General features: G+C 56.1%; 1 protein-coding gene across 1 annotated transcript; it reads left to right on the top strand.

The window, feature by feature from the left end:
• The first annotated feature begins 11,629 nt into the window (after window positions 1-11,629).
• Window positions 11,630-15,357, top strand: LOC149521887 (uncharacterized). Its single transcript, XM_089772657.1, has 2 exons — window positions 11,630-14,613; window positions 14,809-15,357. Exons 1-2 carry the CDS (start codon window positions 14,064-14,066, stop codon window positions 15,270-15,272), a joined length of 1,014 nt encoding a protein of 337 aa, XP_089628783.1. The 5' UTR covers window positions 11,630-14,063; the 3' UTR covers window positions 15,273-15,357.
• Window positions 15,358-17,555: the final 2,198 nt, after the last annotated feature.

The following is a 17,555-nucleotide window of genomic DNA, read 5'->3' as shown; positions in this document are numbered from 1 at the left end:
AGCGGTGCAGAAGTCAGCCGAGCACCATGGCGGGAAGGGAAGAGGGACGGGGCGGTGACGTACATGGCCAGGGGGCGGAGCCTGGCCGTGTACGTCACCGCCCCGTCCCCATTCGCCTCCCGCCAGGGCGCTCGGCTGATTTCTGCGCCACTCATCTGGGTCACCATGGGGGAGTCCAAACGGACGCTTGTTCCCTCGTGGCGGCCTGGCTGAACGGCGCAGAAGTCAGCTGAGCACCACAGCGGGAGGAAAAGAGGGGTGGGGTGGTGATGTGCGGTGTAAAAGTGGCTCCAGGCCCCGTCCCCTGGCCGTGAATGTCACCACCCCGCCCCTCTGCCTCCCGCCGTGGTGTTCAGCTGACTGCCACACCGCTCAGCCGGGCTGCCACGTGGGAGCAAGTGGCGCAAGCGACCATTTGGGCTCCGTGGTCCCCCGAGTGAGAGGCAGGAGGGGGAAGAGAAGAGAAAAAGAGAGACAGAGAGAGAGGCAGGAGACGGAGGAGAGCTGTGGGGGAGGGGAGGCAGTAGGAGGAGGAGAGAGAGAGAGAGAGAGAGACGGAGCGAGAGACCGGAGGCTCAGGAGAGAAGACCGACATGGAGGAAAGACCTGAAAATCCCGTCTTATGATGGGCTAATTGGCTAGTATATATATACTTATAAGTGTGTGTATGTATGAGTATATATGTATAAATGTGTGTGTGTATTGTATCCTATAAACACACATACTATATATTTATATTTCAAAGGTTTGTTCAGTAGCTGAATTTCAAAAAGATCAGAATCCAGCCTTGCTGGACAAACTATGAGTCCAGCAACATGGAAGAGTCCCTCACAGGCAGGTGAGGCAGGCAGAGGTGCGTAGGCCTTGACCCACAACTCCCTGATTGTAGGGAAGGACCGCAACAGATCCATGGTGGCTGCTGAGCAGGCTAAATAGTCGTCAAGCTGCCTTTCAGTTTCATTAATGCAAGAGGACTTCATTGAGGCAAAGAGCTGCTGTGGGGTCCTTTCCTGCAATTAGGGGGATGAGCATCAGGGCCAGCTCACCTCTGCCTGCAATGTGATATTTTCTGTCCTATCTAGTCCTTTCCTAATGGTTCCCCATAGTCTGTTAGTTTTTTAGTTTTTAGACTGCACTGCACATTGAGCAGATGTTTTCAGGGAACTGTCCACAGAGATTCCAAGATCTCTGCCTTGAGTGGGAACAGCTATTTTAGATCTCATCAGTTTAGTGTGCATAGTCAGGATTCTATTTTTCCAGGTTCAATACGTTACACTTATTAACACCGAATTTATTCTGTTATTGTGTTGCCCAGTTACCTAGTGTCGTGAGATTCCTTTGTAACTCTTTGCAGTCAGCTTTGGACTTAATTATGTCAAGTAATTTTGTAGTATCTGCACATTTTGACATCTCATCTTCTTTTCAAGGACATTTAAAAGTTTAATAGTACTGGTCCAAATACAAATCCCAGCAGCACAACCCTTATTGTGACTCCTCCTGCCACCCAACTTTTAATGTTTTCACGATGATCTAACGATCCCTTAATGACTCGAATGACCAGTCCTTTGTTATTCTTAATCACCCTGCCTCCCTCGCTTTTTAACAGACTCCCCGCCCCTAAGGCAAGGCTGCAAGCGCTCAAACTCTCCTGCAGTTGAAGCTGCTTTTGGAGCCAGGTCCTGAAGCTTTAGGGGTTCAAACTTGAGACTTAGCCCCTGAAAATGGCACCCATGCGCATGTGGCTGTGCTGTAGCAAATAGAATGCACACGTGTCAGTGGGGTGCTGAAAAGAGCAAGTAACTAAGTGCTTCTGGAAGTGGTGGTGGAGTACAAAGTATTTTCTACAAAACCTACTTGGATAAAATTCGAAGTATCACAAAAATAAATAACTTGAGTAAAGTACAAATACCGAAAAGACGGACGTGAGCAGTGTAACGAAGTATTTCTACTGAGCTACTTTCCACCTCTGCCCCTCGACAGGGACATTTTTGCCAAGCTCGCAAAGGCCATGCAGGGGAAACGATACACCAGGGCCGCCTTGCAGGGCTGCCTGAAAACAAAGGGGCTGAGGCAGTCCCACCAGAAGGCAAAGCAGGCAAATGGTGATCTGCATCATTGCTGCGACCATGCCACTTGTATAAGGGGCTGCATGTGATCCTGGGGTGGCAGGGGGGCACCCAACCAGCTTTGCAAGGGCTGATGGCTTGCCAGTGCTTGAATACACTTTCCTGCAGGGTGGGAATCTTTTGTCCCACCTCATGGCCCAAATAAGACACCTCTGCCATCCCCACTTTGTACTTCTCAGCCTTTACAGTCAGCCCGGCCGCCCGCAGCTGCCCAGCACTTGGCTGGCCTGGGACACGTGGTCCTCCTAGGTCTGGCTAAACACACAAATATCCTCAATGCAAGCCAGGGCTAAACTCTCTATCCCCTGCAGCCACTGGTCCAGCAGGCACTGGAAGGTGGCTGGCGCCCTCTTCAGGCTGAAAGGCAGGAACAGAAACTCCTAGAGCCCCAAAGGGATGAGAAAAGTAGATTTCAGCAAGGAGCTGAACTCTGGTCCCAGAGAATAGATCCACCATGGGATCATCTCCCTGCCCCTATGTATGATTAGTACCAAATTCTCCTCATCCCAGGCCTTCCCCACCCTTTTGCAGGAGTCGCAGGACTGGCAGTACTGCTGGGCAGCATCATAGACTTCAGGCCAGTAAAAGTTTTGGAGCAGCCTCTGCCTGGTGCACTGGATCTCTGGTGTCCTGGGAATGGGATGTCATGGGCCAGCTTCAGCAGCCTGTGGCAGTACTTTTGGGGAACCACCATCTGCTGCCGGACCCCCCACAACTCCGCTTCCCTTGGAGAGGCCCATTCCTGGTCCAGGAATCCCCTGTCCCACAGGAACCTCTCCTAACAGCCTCCCCCACAGGGGCTGATCTGCACTGAGGCCAGCCCGGTCCCTCGGCTTCTGGAACTTGGCCTGGAATTATTTGTCTGGTGAAGGGATGGGGACCTGTCCCCTCTCACTGCCAGGGCAGCCAGGACTGAATTCTCTCAATAAGCCCTGCTGCAGAAATTTTGTCCTCACAGCGAAATCCATTAGAAACGAAAATCGAAAGGTTCATTAATAAAAGGACAGAAGGAAACCACAAGAATTAGAATTCTTACGGAATCAAATTACACGCACCCGTTGCAACGTGCTTGGCACAGGCTTGCAGCAGAGATGGCAGAATCTGCTGCCTTAGATTATGTTCCTGGACTACGTCTTCTGTAAGGATGGGCCATCAGTCCTTCTAGGCTACAGTTCAGAGCACAGACCTTTCAGAGGTGAAGATAGGATTGAAGACAAAGTGGAGGAGCCCTCAGTGCCCTCCTTATACCCTTGCCCACATGGAGGGAATCCCATTGTTCTCACTGTGAGAAAGTCTGTCCCAAGGTGGAGCCTGTCACATGGGCAAGTCACCTGACCAGGCAGGACCAGTCCTTTTTAGGTAGCAGCCATGGCTCCCATGCTGGTCTGAACATTCCCAGCAAAGCTGCTCAGATGTGAATCGGCACCACTCAAGGTGCATTGTCAGTCAAGTGCCGCTGGTCACCTGGCTAGCAACCTTCCACCCGCTGATGTCTCCCTGAAGCAAACATGGGAAATACAAGTACAGAGCTGATGCTCATCACTTCAGATTGATACCTGCATGGGAAAAGCATGCACAGAGCCATCTGAGAATCATCAGCTTTTCATAGACCTGCCCCCCCCCCCGAACAAATTTTGGTGCAAACAGAAAACAGAGGTTGCAAAAATGATCTGTGCATGCACATCACAACCCAATAGTGTCACACCGAGTCGGAGGGATTTATTCGGGGTTTTGGTCCTTATTGGACATTGTGTCCCTGGGTGCTGTCAAGGCCTCAGAGCTGAGCTGAGCTGGCTCAGCATCTGTGTTGCTCTGCTGGGGAGGGGGTTTGTTATGCCAACTCTGTGCATTAGCTTCTGGTCCAGAACAGGATGGGGGGGGGTTGCCCCAGAGGGCCGGTTGGTGGGCTAAAAGGCTGGATCAGCAAATCAGGTGACAGGCCCCATAAGATCTCTAGATCGACTCCAAGAGAAGGTCAAGGGACCCCCTACCCACCTACAGCCGGGTTTGACTGGTTCCCTCCTAACTGCTGGCTCCCCCTGCAGGTCTTCGAGGGTGAGCGCGCCATGTCCAAAGACAACAACCTGCTGGGCATGTTTGAGCTGACAGGCATCCCGCCTGCCCCCCGCGGGGTGCCCCAGATTGAGGTGACCTTCGACATTGATGCCCACGGCACCCTCAGAATCTCGGCCGTGGACAAGAGCATGGGGAAGGAGAACAAAATCACAAGGGTAAGAACCCAGGCATCCAGCCCCCAAACCTGCTCTAACCAATAGACCCCAGAGCCAGGGAGAGAACCCAGGAGTCATGACTCCCAGTCCCTCACATCCACTAGACCCCCTCATTGAGCCAACAGGAGATTCCAGGCATCCAGGGCCCCCGTGATGAGCTCTTCCCCACCAGGCAGCGCATGGTGCAGGAGGCGGCGCAGTACAAGGCGGAGGACAAGGTGCAGCGGGAGACGATCGCGGCCAAGAACTCGCTGGAGTCGCTGGCCCTCAACATGAAGAGCACGGCCGAGGACGAGAAGCTGAGGGACAAGCTGGCACCCGAGGACAAGTGCAATGAGGTCATCAACTGGCTGGACCAGAACCAGGTGAGGGGGGAGCTGGGCCTCTGGGCCAGAATGGAACTGGAGGCCGGGGAGGAGTGGGGTGTCAGGCCTGGCTGGAGGTAAATGGTAAGGGATGGGGGAACGAGAACTTGGGGAGAGACTCCGGAAGTCCTGGCCTCCAGCTCCACTTACTGTAACCACTAGACCCCACTGCCCTGCAACAGCTGGGGAAAGAATTCAGGGTCCCCGCCTCAATACTGCTAGAGAGTCTCAGAGCTGGGGCTGAGCCTCCCCCCAGGAGTGAGAGAGGAGCAGTGGGGGCTCCCTGGATCACTCTGTTCCCTGCCCCCGCAGCAGCTGGGAAGGCCTGTGCCCGCACCTGGGTGCCTCTCCCACCGGATGGCAGCAAAGAGCCGTGCCTGGCCTTACATGGGGTTGGAACCCAGGGGGTGGGAGGGAGCTTGTTGCAGAAGCTGAAGGTGTGTGCTTAGGCCTGGGGCAGCTCCCACCTGCAGGCAGCAGCAGTAGAGCAGTTAGCTTGGTGGAACTGGTGAGGGCGTGAGTGCGAGGGCATGTCGGTATGGGCTGGTGCAATGCTCACCTGACATGCTGATTCACTGCAGGCAGGTTGCATCTTCCAGGGCCTGAGAAGGGATTTTTGGGGGGCTGGCTGGAGTTGGGCCTTTCCTTTGCTTTTCCCAGTAACATCTGTGCTCTGTCCCCCCCAGATGCAGTGAACGGGTCTTTGAGCAACCCCTCTTTAGTGCAGCATCCCAAAGAGAGGCTGAAAAAGCTGCACTACCTGGGTGGAAGGAGGTTCCCTCTCCCCCTCCCAGCAGGGCAGCTGAGCAGCCCCCCAACCTCCCACCTGGAGTGAGAAGGGGCCAGTGGAGCTAAAGGGGGCAGCCACTTTGCCTGGCTCAAACGGGACTGATGGAGACCATCCCCCCAATGGCTTCTCCCCTACTGCCAGTCTGTGAGCACCCTGACCTCATGCTGGGGGCTGTGTGAGTCCAGCAAGGGACCGGGGGGTAGTTAGTGGGTGAGGAGGGGGATGGGAGCTGGGGAGGGGCCAGGACAGCAGTTGGAAGACCCCTCCCCCCATCCCAGTGCACTGGGTGTGAATGGGGGCAAGCAGGTACTGGGGCTGGAGGGTCACTGGTGTAAATCAGCAGAGGGGTGGAGTCCTGGCAATGCAGCCTGTCCCAACCCGGCTCCTGCTTTCCTGACAAGGCCTGGGGAATATCCCAGCCAGCTGCATGTTCTGGAGACACAGGCTAGAGCCAGGGCCCGAGGTGGGTGCTGAGTGCAAACAGTCACAAGGGGGGGAGCTACTGGAGGGGGCAGCAGCCTCTGGGACCAGGTTCCCCCTGACAGCCTGTAGGCCGTGGGGACAATTTGGGGAGCTTTCTGCAATTGAGCACTGCCCCAGTCCCCTGCACCCTTGCCCGCTACTCTGAGCCCCCACATCTTCCGCCTCCTGCCTTGAACCCTTCACCTACTTCCTTGAGCTGCTCCCTACCTCCCAACCCACTGCTCTAAGCCACCCATCCCTGCCTTTCCTGGCCCTCCCTGTCAGAGTCGATCCTCTCTCCGGAACTCTGAGTGCAGAATGTGGGAGTCCCCAAGTGACCTTAAAATACCTTGTCTCTATAGGGTTAAAAGCTCCCGAAGGTCACAGATTCCCTGCCCTGGGGAGGTAGCTGCCACCAACAAACAAACAAACAAATCTTGTCTTCTTGTACCCAGAAAGAAAGTCCTCAGGAACTTTTTCCGGAGGGGTACCCCAAGCTCTGTTACTTGAAAAAAAGAAAATAAGATGTAATTGCTGATAGCTGATCTCTCCTAGGCAGGCACACACAGACCCCCCATTACCTTCCAGGACACAAGAATGAAATCACTGCCTTAAAAAAAGCAATTTTATTAACAAAACAAAAGGATATGCTTGGTAAAGCATATTAGGTTGCTAGGTGTAATAAAGCAACTGAGAAGGGAACAGATTAAACATGGAGGATTGTATCCCTGGGACTCAGCTTTAAAGTTACAATGCGGCCGGGGGGGGGGGGGGGAGGAAAAAGGCACATGTGCTCAGCATAGAGAAGTTTAACCAAACCACAAACCAAAGACAATAATCTGATCACATCTAAATAAACATTTCCTATCTACTCACAAAACCTACTTCAGGGTCCAGTCCATTTCTATGCTGGGACTTTTTTATAGGCATGGTATTCCTACTCAGTTCAATATATCTCTCTCCCCTCCCTTTCAGTTCAAGGTTTAAACTCACACAAGGGAAAAGAGCAATCTGGGTTCCTTTCAATTTAGATCTCAACACCTTTCATCATGTGCTATTCTGGCTCCCTGCCAACACCTCCTCGTTTCCTGAGTTTAACCCTTTAATCACTGAATGCTGGGATGCCCAGAAAAAGACAGCATGTCTCCTGTCCATCACACCTCCAATCTCTCACTCGCAGCATGAATATTTTTCATTGATTTCCCCTCTCCAAAATACTTCAGTTAAAAGTACTGAGCAATGCCGGTATGTCTCCTAATACTCTTTGTAAAAAATATGCTTATGAATATGCCTAACTTGAATGGGTTTTATGCAAAACTTTTTGTGTAACCTATGTCTGGAAAGCTTGTAACTCCCTGAATGTGTATATTCTCTTTGTTTGCATGAGGATTTCAGATTCATTTCTGCCTGTGAAATGAGGAATAAGGACTGAAGGTTTATTGTGTATTCATGGTGGGAAAACTCTATTTCCAGCCCATCAATGGAAGACCAGGTACAGAGTTAACAGACCATTAGCATTATTCATCTTTGTGTGTCTCTTGGGCTATGTCTAGACTGCAGGCTTCTTTCGAAAGAGGCTCTTTCGAAAGCATCTTTCGAAAGAGCCTCTTTCGAAAGATCGCGTCTAGACTGCAGGCGGATCTTTCAAAAGAGAAATCCGCTTTTTCGAAAGAGAGCACCCAGCGAGTCTGGATGCTCTCTTTCGAAGACGGCCTCTTTACATTGAAGAACGCCTTCTTTCGAAAGAGGAACTTTCGAAAGAAGGCATTCTTCCTCGTGAAATGAGGTTTACCGCCATCGAAAGAAAAGCCGCGTTCTTTCGAAATAATTTCGAAAGAACGCGGCTTGAGTCTGGACGCAGGGGAAGTTTTTTCAGGAAAAGGCTACTTTTCCCGAAAAAACCCCTGAGTCTGGACACGGCCTTGCTCTCCTTCCCTCTGTCTCAGGGACTCTCCAGGGCCAGGCCCTACCTGTCCCATGTGGCATTGGGAAATGGGTGTGGTCACAGCTCAGCCCCCTAGAAAGATCAGGACCAAAGAGCAGCACAGGGAATGTCCCCTGTCATGGGCTATCCCCCTTACGCTTCATGGAAATTGGCTTATGAATATGAATATTGTGACAGACGCAGACCAGCTGGCTGCTGCACTCTAACAGAGGGCAGGCATGCAGCGTGCGGGATAAATAGTTTTCTGAATAAGCTCCCAGAGTCTGCTCCCCTGTAATTAAGGCAGGCAGACACCTGGGGATGGTCAATAACTGGCCAGAAGGAACAGGCTAATCTGATACCCACAACCAATGAAAGCCTGTGGTGCTGCTTTAAAAGGTGTCCCCCAGGTAAGAAAGGGGGAAGGAGAAGAGGGACAGACAGAGGAGAAGTGTGTTCCTGAGAGAGGAAAGGTTCATTCACTTGCCAGAGGGAAGGTTCTAAGGGAGCGTTTGGGACAGTGGCCCAGTGAAAAGGCTGCTGTCTTGGGACTAGAGGGGAAATCAGAGCATTTGCCACTGCCTAGTGTCCCTGCTCTGCAGAGAGACCTGATTCTGAGAAAAGGAGGTCTAGAGTTATAGAGAGGTCTCCCCAAGCCTTGACTTTGCCCGTGATGAAAATGGCTCAGTATGCTATAACCCTGACCTCTTGCACAACGCACAGGGCAATGTGGAGGGTCCCAGCGAGCCTCTGCAGCACATAATAACCACCTAAATAGTGCAGGGCCCATGGGGCATGGACGGACCTTGGCCACGATATGTATAACTGGAAGATGCTTGATGCAAACTAGATCCTGCAAGATGCCATTTTGCTGCTCAGGAAACAGCCCTGACACTAGGTAGGTAGGTAGGTAGGTAGGTAGATAGGAAGGACGGACGGAAGGAAGGACGGAAGGACAGAAGGACGGAAGGAAGGAATTGGAGGCCCAGAGGGCAGCTCAAAAGCCTGAACTGGCTGCCTGGGCCTGAAAGAGGCAACAGCCCAACACAGCAGGATCCAGCTCCCCACAAATCCACACAAGGAAGCATTTCTTCCAAACTTATGAGGAATCTGCAGCCATGGTGAAACATCCCATCCCCTTTTGCAGACTGGGCCCCATCTCCTTGGATTCCTGAGGAGCCCACGGTGGCTGGGTGCGGCAAAGCGGCTCAGGTGATCCAGCTGGCAGATCTGGTAGATGAGTGAGTCAGGGGACAGGCATGGCAGGCCTTGAGGGACCTGCAAGCAGGTTGCTCAGGAACAGCTCCTGAATGTGGCTACAGACCTTGTGAAACTGTTTGTGGGATAAACAAAGGGAAGGAGCAGAAGCTCCTGCTGCCTGTGCTGATCATTTTGAACAATCGCACCCCCGGCTGGGGTAAATCACAGGCAGGGGGTGTCAGATGGGTGGGAGGCAAAGGCCCCGCAGTGCCCTGGGAAGGAAGGTGGGAGGTGGCCAGGCCTTCTCCTCCCCCAATTCACTCCCCTGTTCCCGGCCCCGCAGCCCCTGCACAGCCAGAGGAGCCCAGATGGGCTGTCACTGGGTCCCACTGAGCAGGGGGAGCAAATACCCAGGTCTGAACGGAACCGGCAGCAGGTAACTCGTGGAAATGCTGCTCCCCAGAGCACGGGGGTCCCCAGGCAGTAGCCGCTCTGCACACTTGGTTGGGGCAGGTCACTGCACAGCCAAGCAGGGAACATCTGCCTGCTGCCCGAATGAACGGCCAGGAACCTATTCTGTTCTCCCCCTCTGGGGCACCTGGCATTGGCCACTGGGCAGCCGGGACACTGGTCTGGATGGAGCTTTGCTCTGACCCAGCCTGGCTGCTCTTCTGTAGAACTCCAGGGCGAGGGACACGGGGGCTGAGATTTCTGTCGTCGGGAGCACCTGAGTAACAAGAAGAACATTCTGCCAGGGACACTGCAGAGCTGGGATTGGCTGGTGGCCCTAAGATCCCTGCCCCTTTGGCTGCAGCACAGGTGGGAAGGAGCCAGGAACTCTACACTCTCTGCTTCTGGGGCAAGGCTGCACCCAAAATGTTTTCCGGCACACGGGCGACAGAGACCTAGAAGTCGGTAAACACTCCTGTGAATGGCATCACCGGGATAATGGCCCTCAGTGGATGTGTAAGCAGAGTGCAGTAAAGATGTGAGGAATGCTGCCTTCGCATTGGACATGGCCCAGCTGTCTAGCTGGGATCTCACTGGGGGAGGAGTCCCGCCTCCCTAGGCTTTATGAAAAGAGGCTTCTGAATATGAATATGCCTAACTCGGAAGCTTTATGCAAAACATATCATGCAACGTCTTCTCTTAGCTGGCTGCCCGTGTCATTCCCGTATCATTCCCATGTTTGACATTAGCAATATGGAACACACATGGCGTGTACTGACCTAACGTTGCGAAGCGGGCCCAGTAGCGCTACAGAAGGGAGACAGCGGCCGGTATCTGGGGACACTGCTCTGTGCATAGTCTCACTTCCCCTGTGAGCCTGAACTGGGCTGGGTCCTGCTGGGACATGGGGCCAGGCACCTGCTTCCGGAGCCCCTTATGGGGCTTGGACGTTCCCCTGGAAATGGGACAAAGGTTGAGCTGAGCACAAAGGGATCCCGCCTCGGGCAAAATCTCTCTGTAGGTGGGAAACTGGCCAATGGGGGCGGCCGCAAGACACCCAGAGACCCCAGATTAGCACCCAAGCTGCCTGCGGGAAACATCCAAGATTGAATGGGGGAGGATCAGGCCCAAGTTGGGAGGCTTCGTGGTTTGTGAGACAAGATGATCAGGACGACAGTTAGGGGATGGATTTCTATGGAACAAGTTTCTGAGGGTTTGACTCTTATCTGGCCAATGTGTTTTATTTTGCTTAGTAACTTTCTTTGATCTGTCTGTTACCACTTGCAACCACATAATTACAAACTTCAGTACCTAATACAAACACTTTTCTTTATTAATAAAGCCAGTGTAAGTAATTGTTCCTTGAGGGGGACGAGGACTGAGCATGTCTCTGATTCAGGGATAAGGGTGGAGCATGTTATGAGCTTGCTGTGTGTCAACTTTATACAGAGTGGGGTGGATTTGTCTGGAGTTCTGGTCCATGGGGCTGTTCACCCGGGAGCTGGGACGAGTTCCTGTAACTCAGCCAACCCTGAGCCGAGCCCGTGAGCGTCTGTGTCACTTCGCTGTGATTCCAACTCTGCCAGGGCTGGAAGAGGCCAGAGGGCCTGGCTCAGCAGTGCAGGGTGTAGGGGCGCCCCAAAGCCAGGCTGGGGGGCTGTGATATGTTTTCAGCTCATCAGTGGGTCTCTGTGACCCCTCTCTCCTTTCCTCCATCCCTCACGTTATCATTCTGGCCACTCCCCACCTGCCCAGGCCAGGCTGGCTGGATTCCCCAACCCTGAGCCACCCGCCCACCTCCCTGATTTGCAGGGGGATACATCCGGCATCCATCCCTTCCCAGCTGAGTCACCCGGCTCTGGCTGTGCTCCTCTCCTTCTGCTGCCCTCGCTGCATTCACACACAGGGCGGTGCTAATTACCTGTTCACCCTTCACAGGCGCCATTCCATGTTTCTGGCAAATAGCTGGTTGGGTGCCCATGGTGGAAATGAGGGCTGAGCCAGTGACACCTGGGGAGGGGCAGGGCCCCTACATGGGTATTTATCAGTTGATAAGAGCTGGCTCCCAGGTGAGGGGGTGACATCTGCAGAGGTGACAGACACCGAGGTGAGTCGGGAACTCCAGAGAGACCTGGTCGAGGTGGGCTTGTGGGCAACGGGATGGCAGATCAGTTCGGATAAATGCAAAGTAATGCGCGGTGGGGGATGGAGAGTTTGAAGCACCCAAGACTCGGCCGGTTCTAACTCAACCGAGTGTCCCCAGAGGAGGAGCCGTGCTCACCTCGGCTCTCCGCTGTAGAGGAGAAAAGCCAAGAAAGACGTTCGATTGCCAGAGGGGAAGGAGAACTACATGGAAATACTGCGGTGCCCTCTCCGGACCAGCAGGATGCTCTGGCCCTGGGGTGGGAAGTGCCGGTTGCCCCGTCTCAGAAGGGATAGTGCAGATCTGGAGCCAATGAGGATGGGGGAAGGGAAAACCGGCCCAGGGCACAGCCCTGTTGCTGGACTGCAATCCTGCTGGTACCACCGGCCTCCCTGCTACAGTCGTGGGAGTGGGAAAAGGTGCTTTGCTGTGGGGGTGGCTGGGTGGGCAAGAAGAAGAGACTGTGGGGCCACGGGGCAAAGCACATGACAGCAGCTTGTCAGAAATGGCAGCGAGAGAAAGCAAGTGTTTTCCTAAATAAGGCTATGTCTACGCTGCAGCTCTTTTCAGAAAAGCGGATGAGTTCTTTCACCATTCCTGTAAACCTCGTTGTATGAGGAAGAAGGGATGGGCTGAAAGAGTTTGTCCGCAATGCGGCATCATGTAGATGAGCCAAATTTCGGAAAAGCCTCTTCTAAAAGAAAAGCAGAAAAAGATAAAAAATTGTGTCTGACTTCTGTGTATATGTATGATATATTTACAAAACTATTTTTAAGAAGTAGCCTGAGGGAATATGTCTTTTGTGCAGGACTAATGAGATCTAAGGTCTTTGCTGGCGTGAATTAAAGAAATACCAGAAACAATGCAGAAGAGAGCAGGAGTGAAATTTAAAAATAGTCCAACTCAGGGCTCCTCTGCAGAAGGAGAGGCTCAGGGCCCTGTAATTGGGGGTGTGACCCTGGGGGCCAGTTCATCAGAGCCTGCCCATTGGGGATCAATGACCACAAGGCTCTGGGCCAAGGCAGCTGGCTACTGACCCCCAAACCTGCTTGTCAGACCCCTCCGCTGGCCCGCCGGCAGCCCAGACAGCCTGGCCGCCCTCCCCTCCCTGGCACCCCCCTATTTCTGTGCCCCAGGAGAGCTTCTGATAATGGCGATTCCTGCTCCAGCAGCTCCGGGGATGCTCTAGACACCTCCAGGCTGAACCGCAGATTTGGGGGCCTCAGAGAACAGGAAGGGGGAGTTGGGGACACAAAGAGCTGTTGGCATCAGGCCAGCCCAGCTGCACTTTCACCTACACTGGACCTGTGTGTAGCTCATCACACTGCTTGGTGGAGCCGTTGGCACCTTCCAGCCCATCTCACCCTCCCCCCAGCCCAGCTCTGCCCAGCATCCCGTGGAGGTTAACGTGTTGCACCGTGTGCAGCTGGTCTCTGAGATCCAAAGAAGAATGATGGGGATTGGAGGATGAGCTGGGGGCACACAGTGCCCTGGACATGGGGGGAGAGTGGGATACCCTGGGAAGAGGGACGGGGGCACATGGCAACCCCAGCATGTGGGGAGCACCGTAGAATCCTAGGACTGGCAGGGACCCAAAAAAGCAGGACCAACCCCAACTCCATCATCCCAGCCAGGGCTTTGTCCAGCTGGGACTTAAACACCTGTAGGGATGGAGATTCCACCCCCTTCCAGGGGAACCCAGCCCAGCGCATCCCCACTCGCCTAGGGCCCAGAACTGGATGCAAAGTTACAGATGTGGCCTCCCCAGAGCCGAACAAAGGGGAACAGTCACTTCCCCATATCCCCAGAGCCAGTTACCGCAGCATAGAAGGCAACCAGGCTGGTCAGGCAGGACTTGCCCTTGGGGAATCCACGTTGGCTGTTCCTGGTCACCTTCCTCTCCTCCAAGTGTTTCCAAGTGGATTCCTTGAGGACTGAGGTGAAGCTGCCCAGATGACGGGTCTGTCGGCCCCTGAGTCCTGGGGTATGTCTACACTAGAAAGTTAGTTCGAACTAACGTCCGTTAGTTCGAACTAACTTTCCTAGGCGCTACACTAGCGCTCCGTTAGTTCGAACTTAATTCGAACTAACGGAGCGCTTAGTTCGAACTAGGTAAACCTCATTTTACGAGGACTAACGCCTAGTTCGAACTAGCTAGTTCGAACTAAGGGCTGTGTAGCCCTTTAGTTCGAACTAGTGGGAGGCTAAGGCTTCCCAGGTTTCCCTGGTGGCCACTCTGGCCAACACCAGGGAAACTCTATTGCCCCCCTCCCGGCCCCGGAGCCCTTAAAGGGCCACGGGCTGGCTACTCACTTTGTGCCAGTTGCAAGGCTGCAAGCACCCGTGCCTGCACAGCCTGCACCTGCCACACTATGAGCCAGCCATCCGAGGGCTCCCAGCCCTCCACTGCTCCCCACGACCAGCCTGGCGGCTCCCGGGAGCCTGCCCGGGGGCGCAAAAGGCGGGCGCCCGCCTGGTCAAGTGCGGAGATCGTGGACCTCATCGAGGTTTGGGGGGAAGCCTCCAATGTCCACGATCTCTGCACTAGCCACCGGAACGCGGCCGTCTACGGACGCATGGCTGCCAGTCTGGCCGCCAGGGGCCACCAGCGCAGCCGGGAGCAGGTGCGCTGCAAAATTAAGGACTTGCGGCAGTCCTACTCCCGGGCTTGCCTGCCAGGGGCTGACCCGGAGGCCTGCCCCCACTTCCATGCCCTGGACCGCATCCTGGGGCCTCATGCCGTCCCTGCCCCCCGGGACGTGATTGACCCCGGGGCAGAGGGACCGCTCCTGGACACCGAGGAGGAGGAAGAGGGCTCTGAGAGCCAGGAGCCTGCCGCCAGCCTTCCCAGGACCCGGGACCCCCGAGGCACGCCACAGACCCGCTCGCCTGCATCATCAGAGGCCGGGGAGGCGTCCACCTGTGAGTACCCTCGTGTTCCCCTTATGTGTACGGGGGGCTGGGGCGAGAGGGAGCCCCGGGACCGTGCGCCTGGGCCTTGCCCACCACGGAGCAGCAGCTGGGGATCCTGCAGGGGCCCTGGCCTTGCAGAGGGGAGCTGGGTTTCACACACCTGGGCCCCTGGGGTAATTGACCGCTGGTCTTCTTGCACCACAGCTGCAGCACCGGGGCCTGCAGGGTGCACCACACCGCCTGCAGCAGCCGCCCGCGCCCGGGCAAGCAGGACAGCCAGGAACCAGGAGGACTACCAGAGGCGGCATCTCCGGTTCCTGGACCGACAGCTCCGTCTCCAGGACCACTGGGTCCAGGAGGACCTCAGGCTGCGCCAGAGGAGTCTGGAGTCCCTGGAGGAGCAGGGCCGTGCCCTGCGAGGCCACCTCCAGAGCCTGCTGGACCGCTTTCCATTTCCTCCTCCCCCTGCTCCCCCTCTTTCTCCCCCTCTTGCTCCCCCTCTTGCTCCCCCTGCTCCCCCTGCTCCTCCTGCTTCCGCTCCTGCTTCCGCTCCTGCTTCCTCCACACCCCCTGTCCTCTCTGCCCCCCCCTCCACAACCATTCCCCACCGACGCCCCCGGACCCGCAGTGTGGCGAGACGGGAGAGGCAGCCGGACTCCCACCCCTGAGCTTTCCTTTCCCTTCCTCCCTTCCCTCCCCTCCCCTTCCAGCTCCCTCGTCCCAGGATTCCCCCTCCCTTCTCCCACCTTCATTCCTCCCTTCTACCACCCAGTTCTGTGAAATAAACAGACGTTTTTGTTTGAAAAACAGGTGTCTTTATTTGACAGTAGGTAGGGAGGGGAAAGGGGAAGGGGGGTAGGGTGGAAGAAGGCCCCGGTGGGGCATGCAGGGAGAGGTCAGTCCTCCTCCTCCTCCACCTGGAAGCTCTCCCGCAGGGCTTCCCGGATCCGGATGGCCCCCCGCTGGGCTTCCCGGACAGCGGCGGTGCGGGGCTGACCATAGTGTCCAGCCATGCGGTCAGCCTCAGCCATCCAGGCTGGCAGGAAAGCCTCCCCCTTCCGCTCACACAAATTGTGGAGCACACAACATGCCGCCACCACGGGAGGGATGTTGTGCTCGGCCAGGTCCAGACGGGTGAGGAGGCATCGAAAGCGGGCTTTCAGTCGCCCGAAGGCCCCCTCCACCACGATGCGGGCCCTGCTCAGCCTGTTATTGAAGGCCTGGCGGGAGGGATTGAGGTGCCCCGTGTAGGGCTTCATGAGCCACGGCTGCAGTGGGTAGGCGGCATCCCCCACCAGGCAGACGGGCATGTCCACGTCCCCGACCCTGATGTGGCGGTCGGGGAAGAAGGTCCCGTCCTGCAGCCGCTGGCACACGGAGGAGTTCCGGTACACCCGTGCGTCGTGTGCTTTGCCGGACCAGCCCACATTTATGTCCGTGAACTGTCCACGGTGGTCACACACGGCCTGCAGGATGACGGAGAAGTACCCCTTGCGGTTCACGTACCGGGACGCCTGGTGTTCCGGGGCACGGATGGGGATGTGCGTCCCGTCGATGGCCCCCCCGCAGTTGGGGAAGCCGAGGGCGCCGAATCCCCGGATGACGGCATCCAGGTCGGCGAGGCGGACCACCCTGCGGAGCAGCACCCGGTTGATGGCCTTGACCACCTGCGGAGAGAGACACAGCAAAGCGTCAATCAGTGGGGCGCCCGGGTGGCTGGGAGCGTGCGTGCCCTGGCAGTGCCCCGCGCCCCACTCCCGGAAGCAACCCCCCTGGCGGCGTGTAGTACGGCCGGGACAGCCCGACCCCTCCGGTGCGGGGTGCCTTCGCCTCCTCCCGCCCCCCCCTTTGTCCCTGGGGCGGCCCATCCCCTCCTCGCAGCCCCCCACCCCCCCGGCTTGGTGGCCGACGAGCGCCGTACCTGCATGAGCACTGCTCCGACAGTGGATCTCCCCACGCCGAACTGGTTCCCGACGGATCGGTAGCTGTCCGGCGTGGAGAGCTTCCAGAGGGCGATGGCCACCCGCTTCTGGAGGGGGATGGCGGGCCTCATGCGAGTGTCCCTTCTTTGCAGGGCAGGGGCGAGCCACTCGCAGAGCTCCAGGAAGGTGTCCCTCCTCATCCTAAAGTTCTGGGTCCACTGTCGGTCGTCCCAGCGCTCCAGGACGATGCGGTCCCACCAGTCGCTGCTGGTGTCCAGACGCCAGATGCGGCGGGGCACGCCGGTGCCGGGGCGCCGCCGCGGCTCCTCCATGGCCCCCAGGGCGGCCAGGCGGAGAGGCAGGGGGCTGACGTTCCCCAGGTGGTGCCAGGCAGCCTCGAGCCATTGCTGGCAGGCTTGCAGCAGCAAGTCCAGAAAGTGCACCAGAAGGTGCAGGGCGAGCCGTGGCTCCATGTTGCCACCTGCGGCGGTCCCCCCCGAAGGGAAGCACCGACACAGACGGGCACAGAGACCGACGCTTTGCTGTCCCTCGGCGAGGTTGGCAAGCAAGCAGGAAAAGCTGAGAACCGGCTGTCCAGGGTGGTCCCTTTAAGCACGAGCCTCAGATAGCCTCAGACAGCAGCCACACAAAGCAACTGCTGACCTGATGCCCTGCCAGAACCGGTTTCAGCTGCCCTTAAATGCCCCCCTGCGTCCAATCAGTGTGGACGCGCTAGTTCGAACTAGCAAAACGCTAGTTCGAACTAGTTTTTAGTTCTAGACGCGTTAGTTCGAACTAGCTTAGTTCGAATTAACTAATTCGAACTAAGTTAGTTCGAACTAGCGCTGTAGTGTAGACGTACCCCTGTTCTTTCCCTTTCTAATAGATGGGCTCCACGTCTGCCTTTTCCCAGTTGTCCAGGACCTTTCCTGAGCCCAACACCCCATGGACCGGCTACTGCTGCAGGCCTGTCATTGAAATCGAGCCATTGCCGAGGGGCCCGGAGACAATTGGGCCCCTTAACGCCTT

The sequence above is a fragment of the Pelodiscus sinensis genome, chromosome 22, assembly GCF_052426305.1.
Source record: "Pelodiscus sinensis isolate ZL-2025 chromosome 22, ASM5242630v1, whole genome shotgun sequence".
NCBI lineage: Eukaryota > Metazoa > Chordata > Testudines > Trionychidae > Pelodiscus > Pelodiscus sinensis.
The sequence above is the reverse complement of the archived record's forward strand: the minus strand, read 5'-3'. Positions and strand labels throughout refer to the sequence as shown.

Excerpts from the sequence above, each read along its gene's own strand:
- LOC149521887 (XM_089772657.1), top strand. The coding sequence starts at position 14,064 with ATGAGCCAGCCATCCGAGGGCTCCCAGCCCTCCACTGCTCCCCACGAC. Across the intron at positions 14,614-14,808 it reads GGCCGGGGAGGCGTCCACCT|CTGCAGCACCGGGGCCTGCA; the intron begins GTGAGTACCCTC and ends CTTGCACCACAG.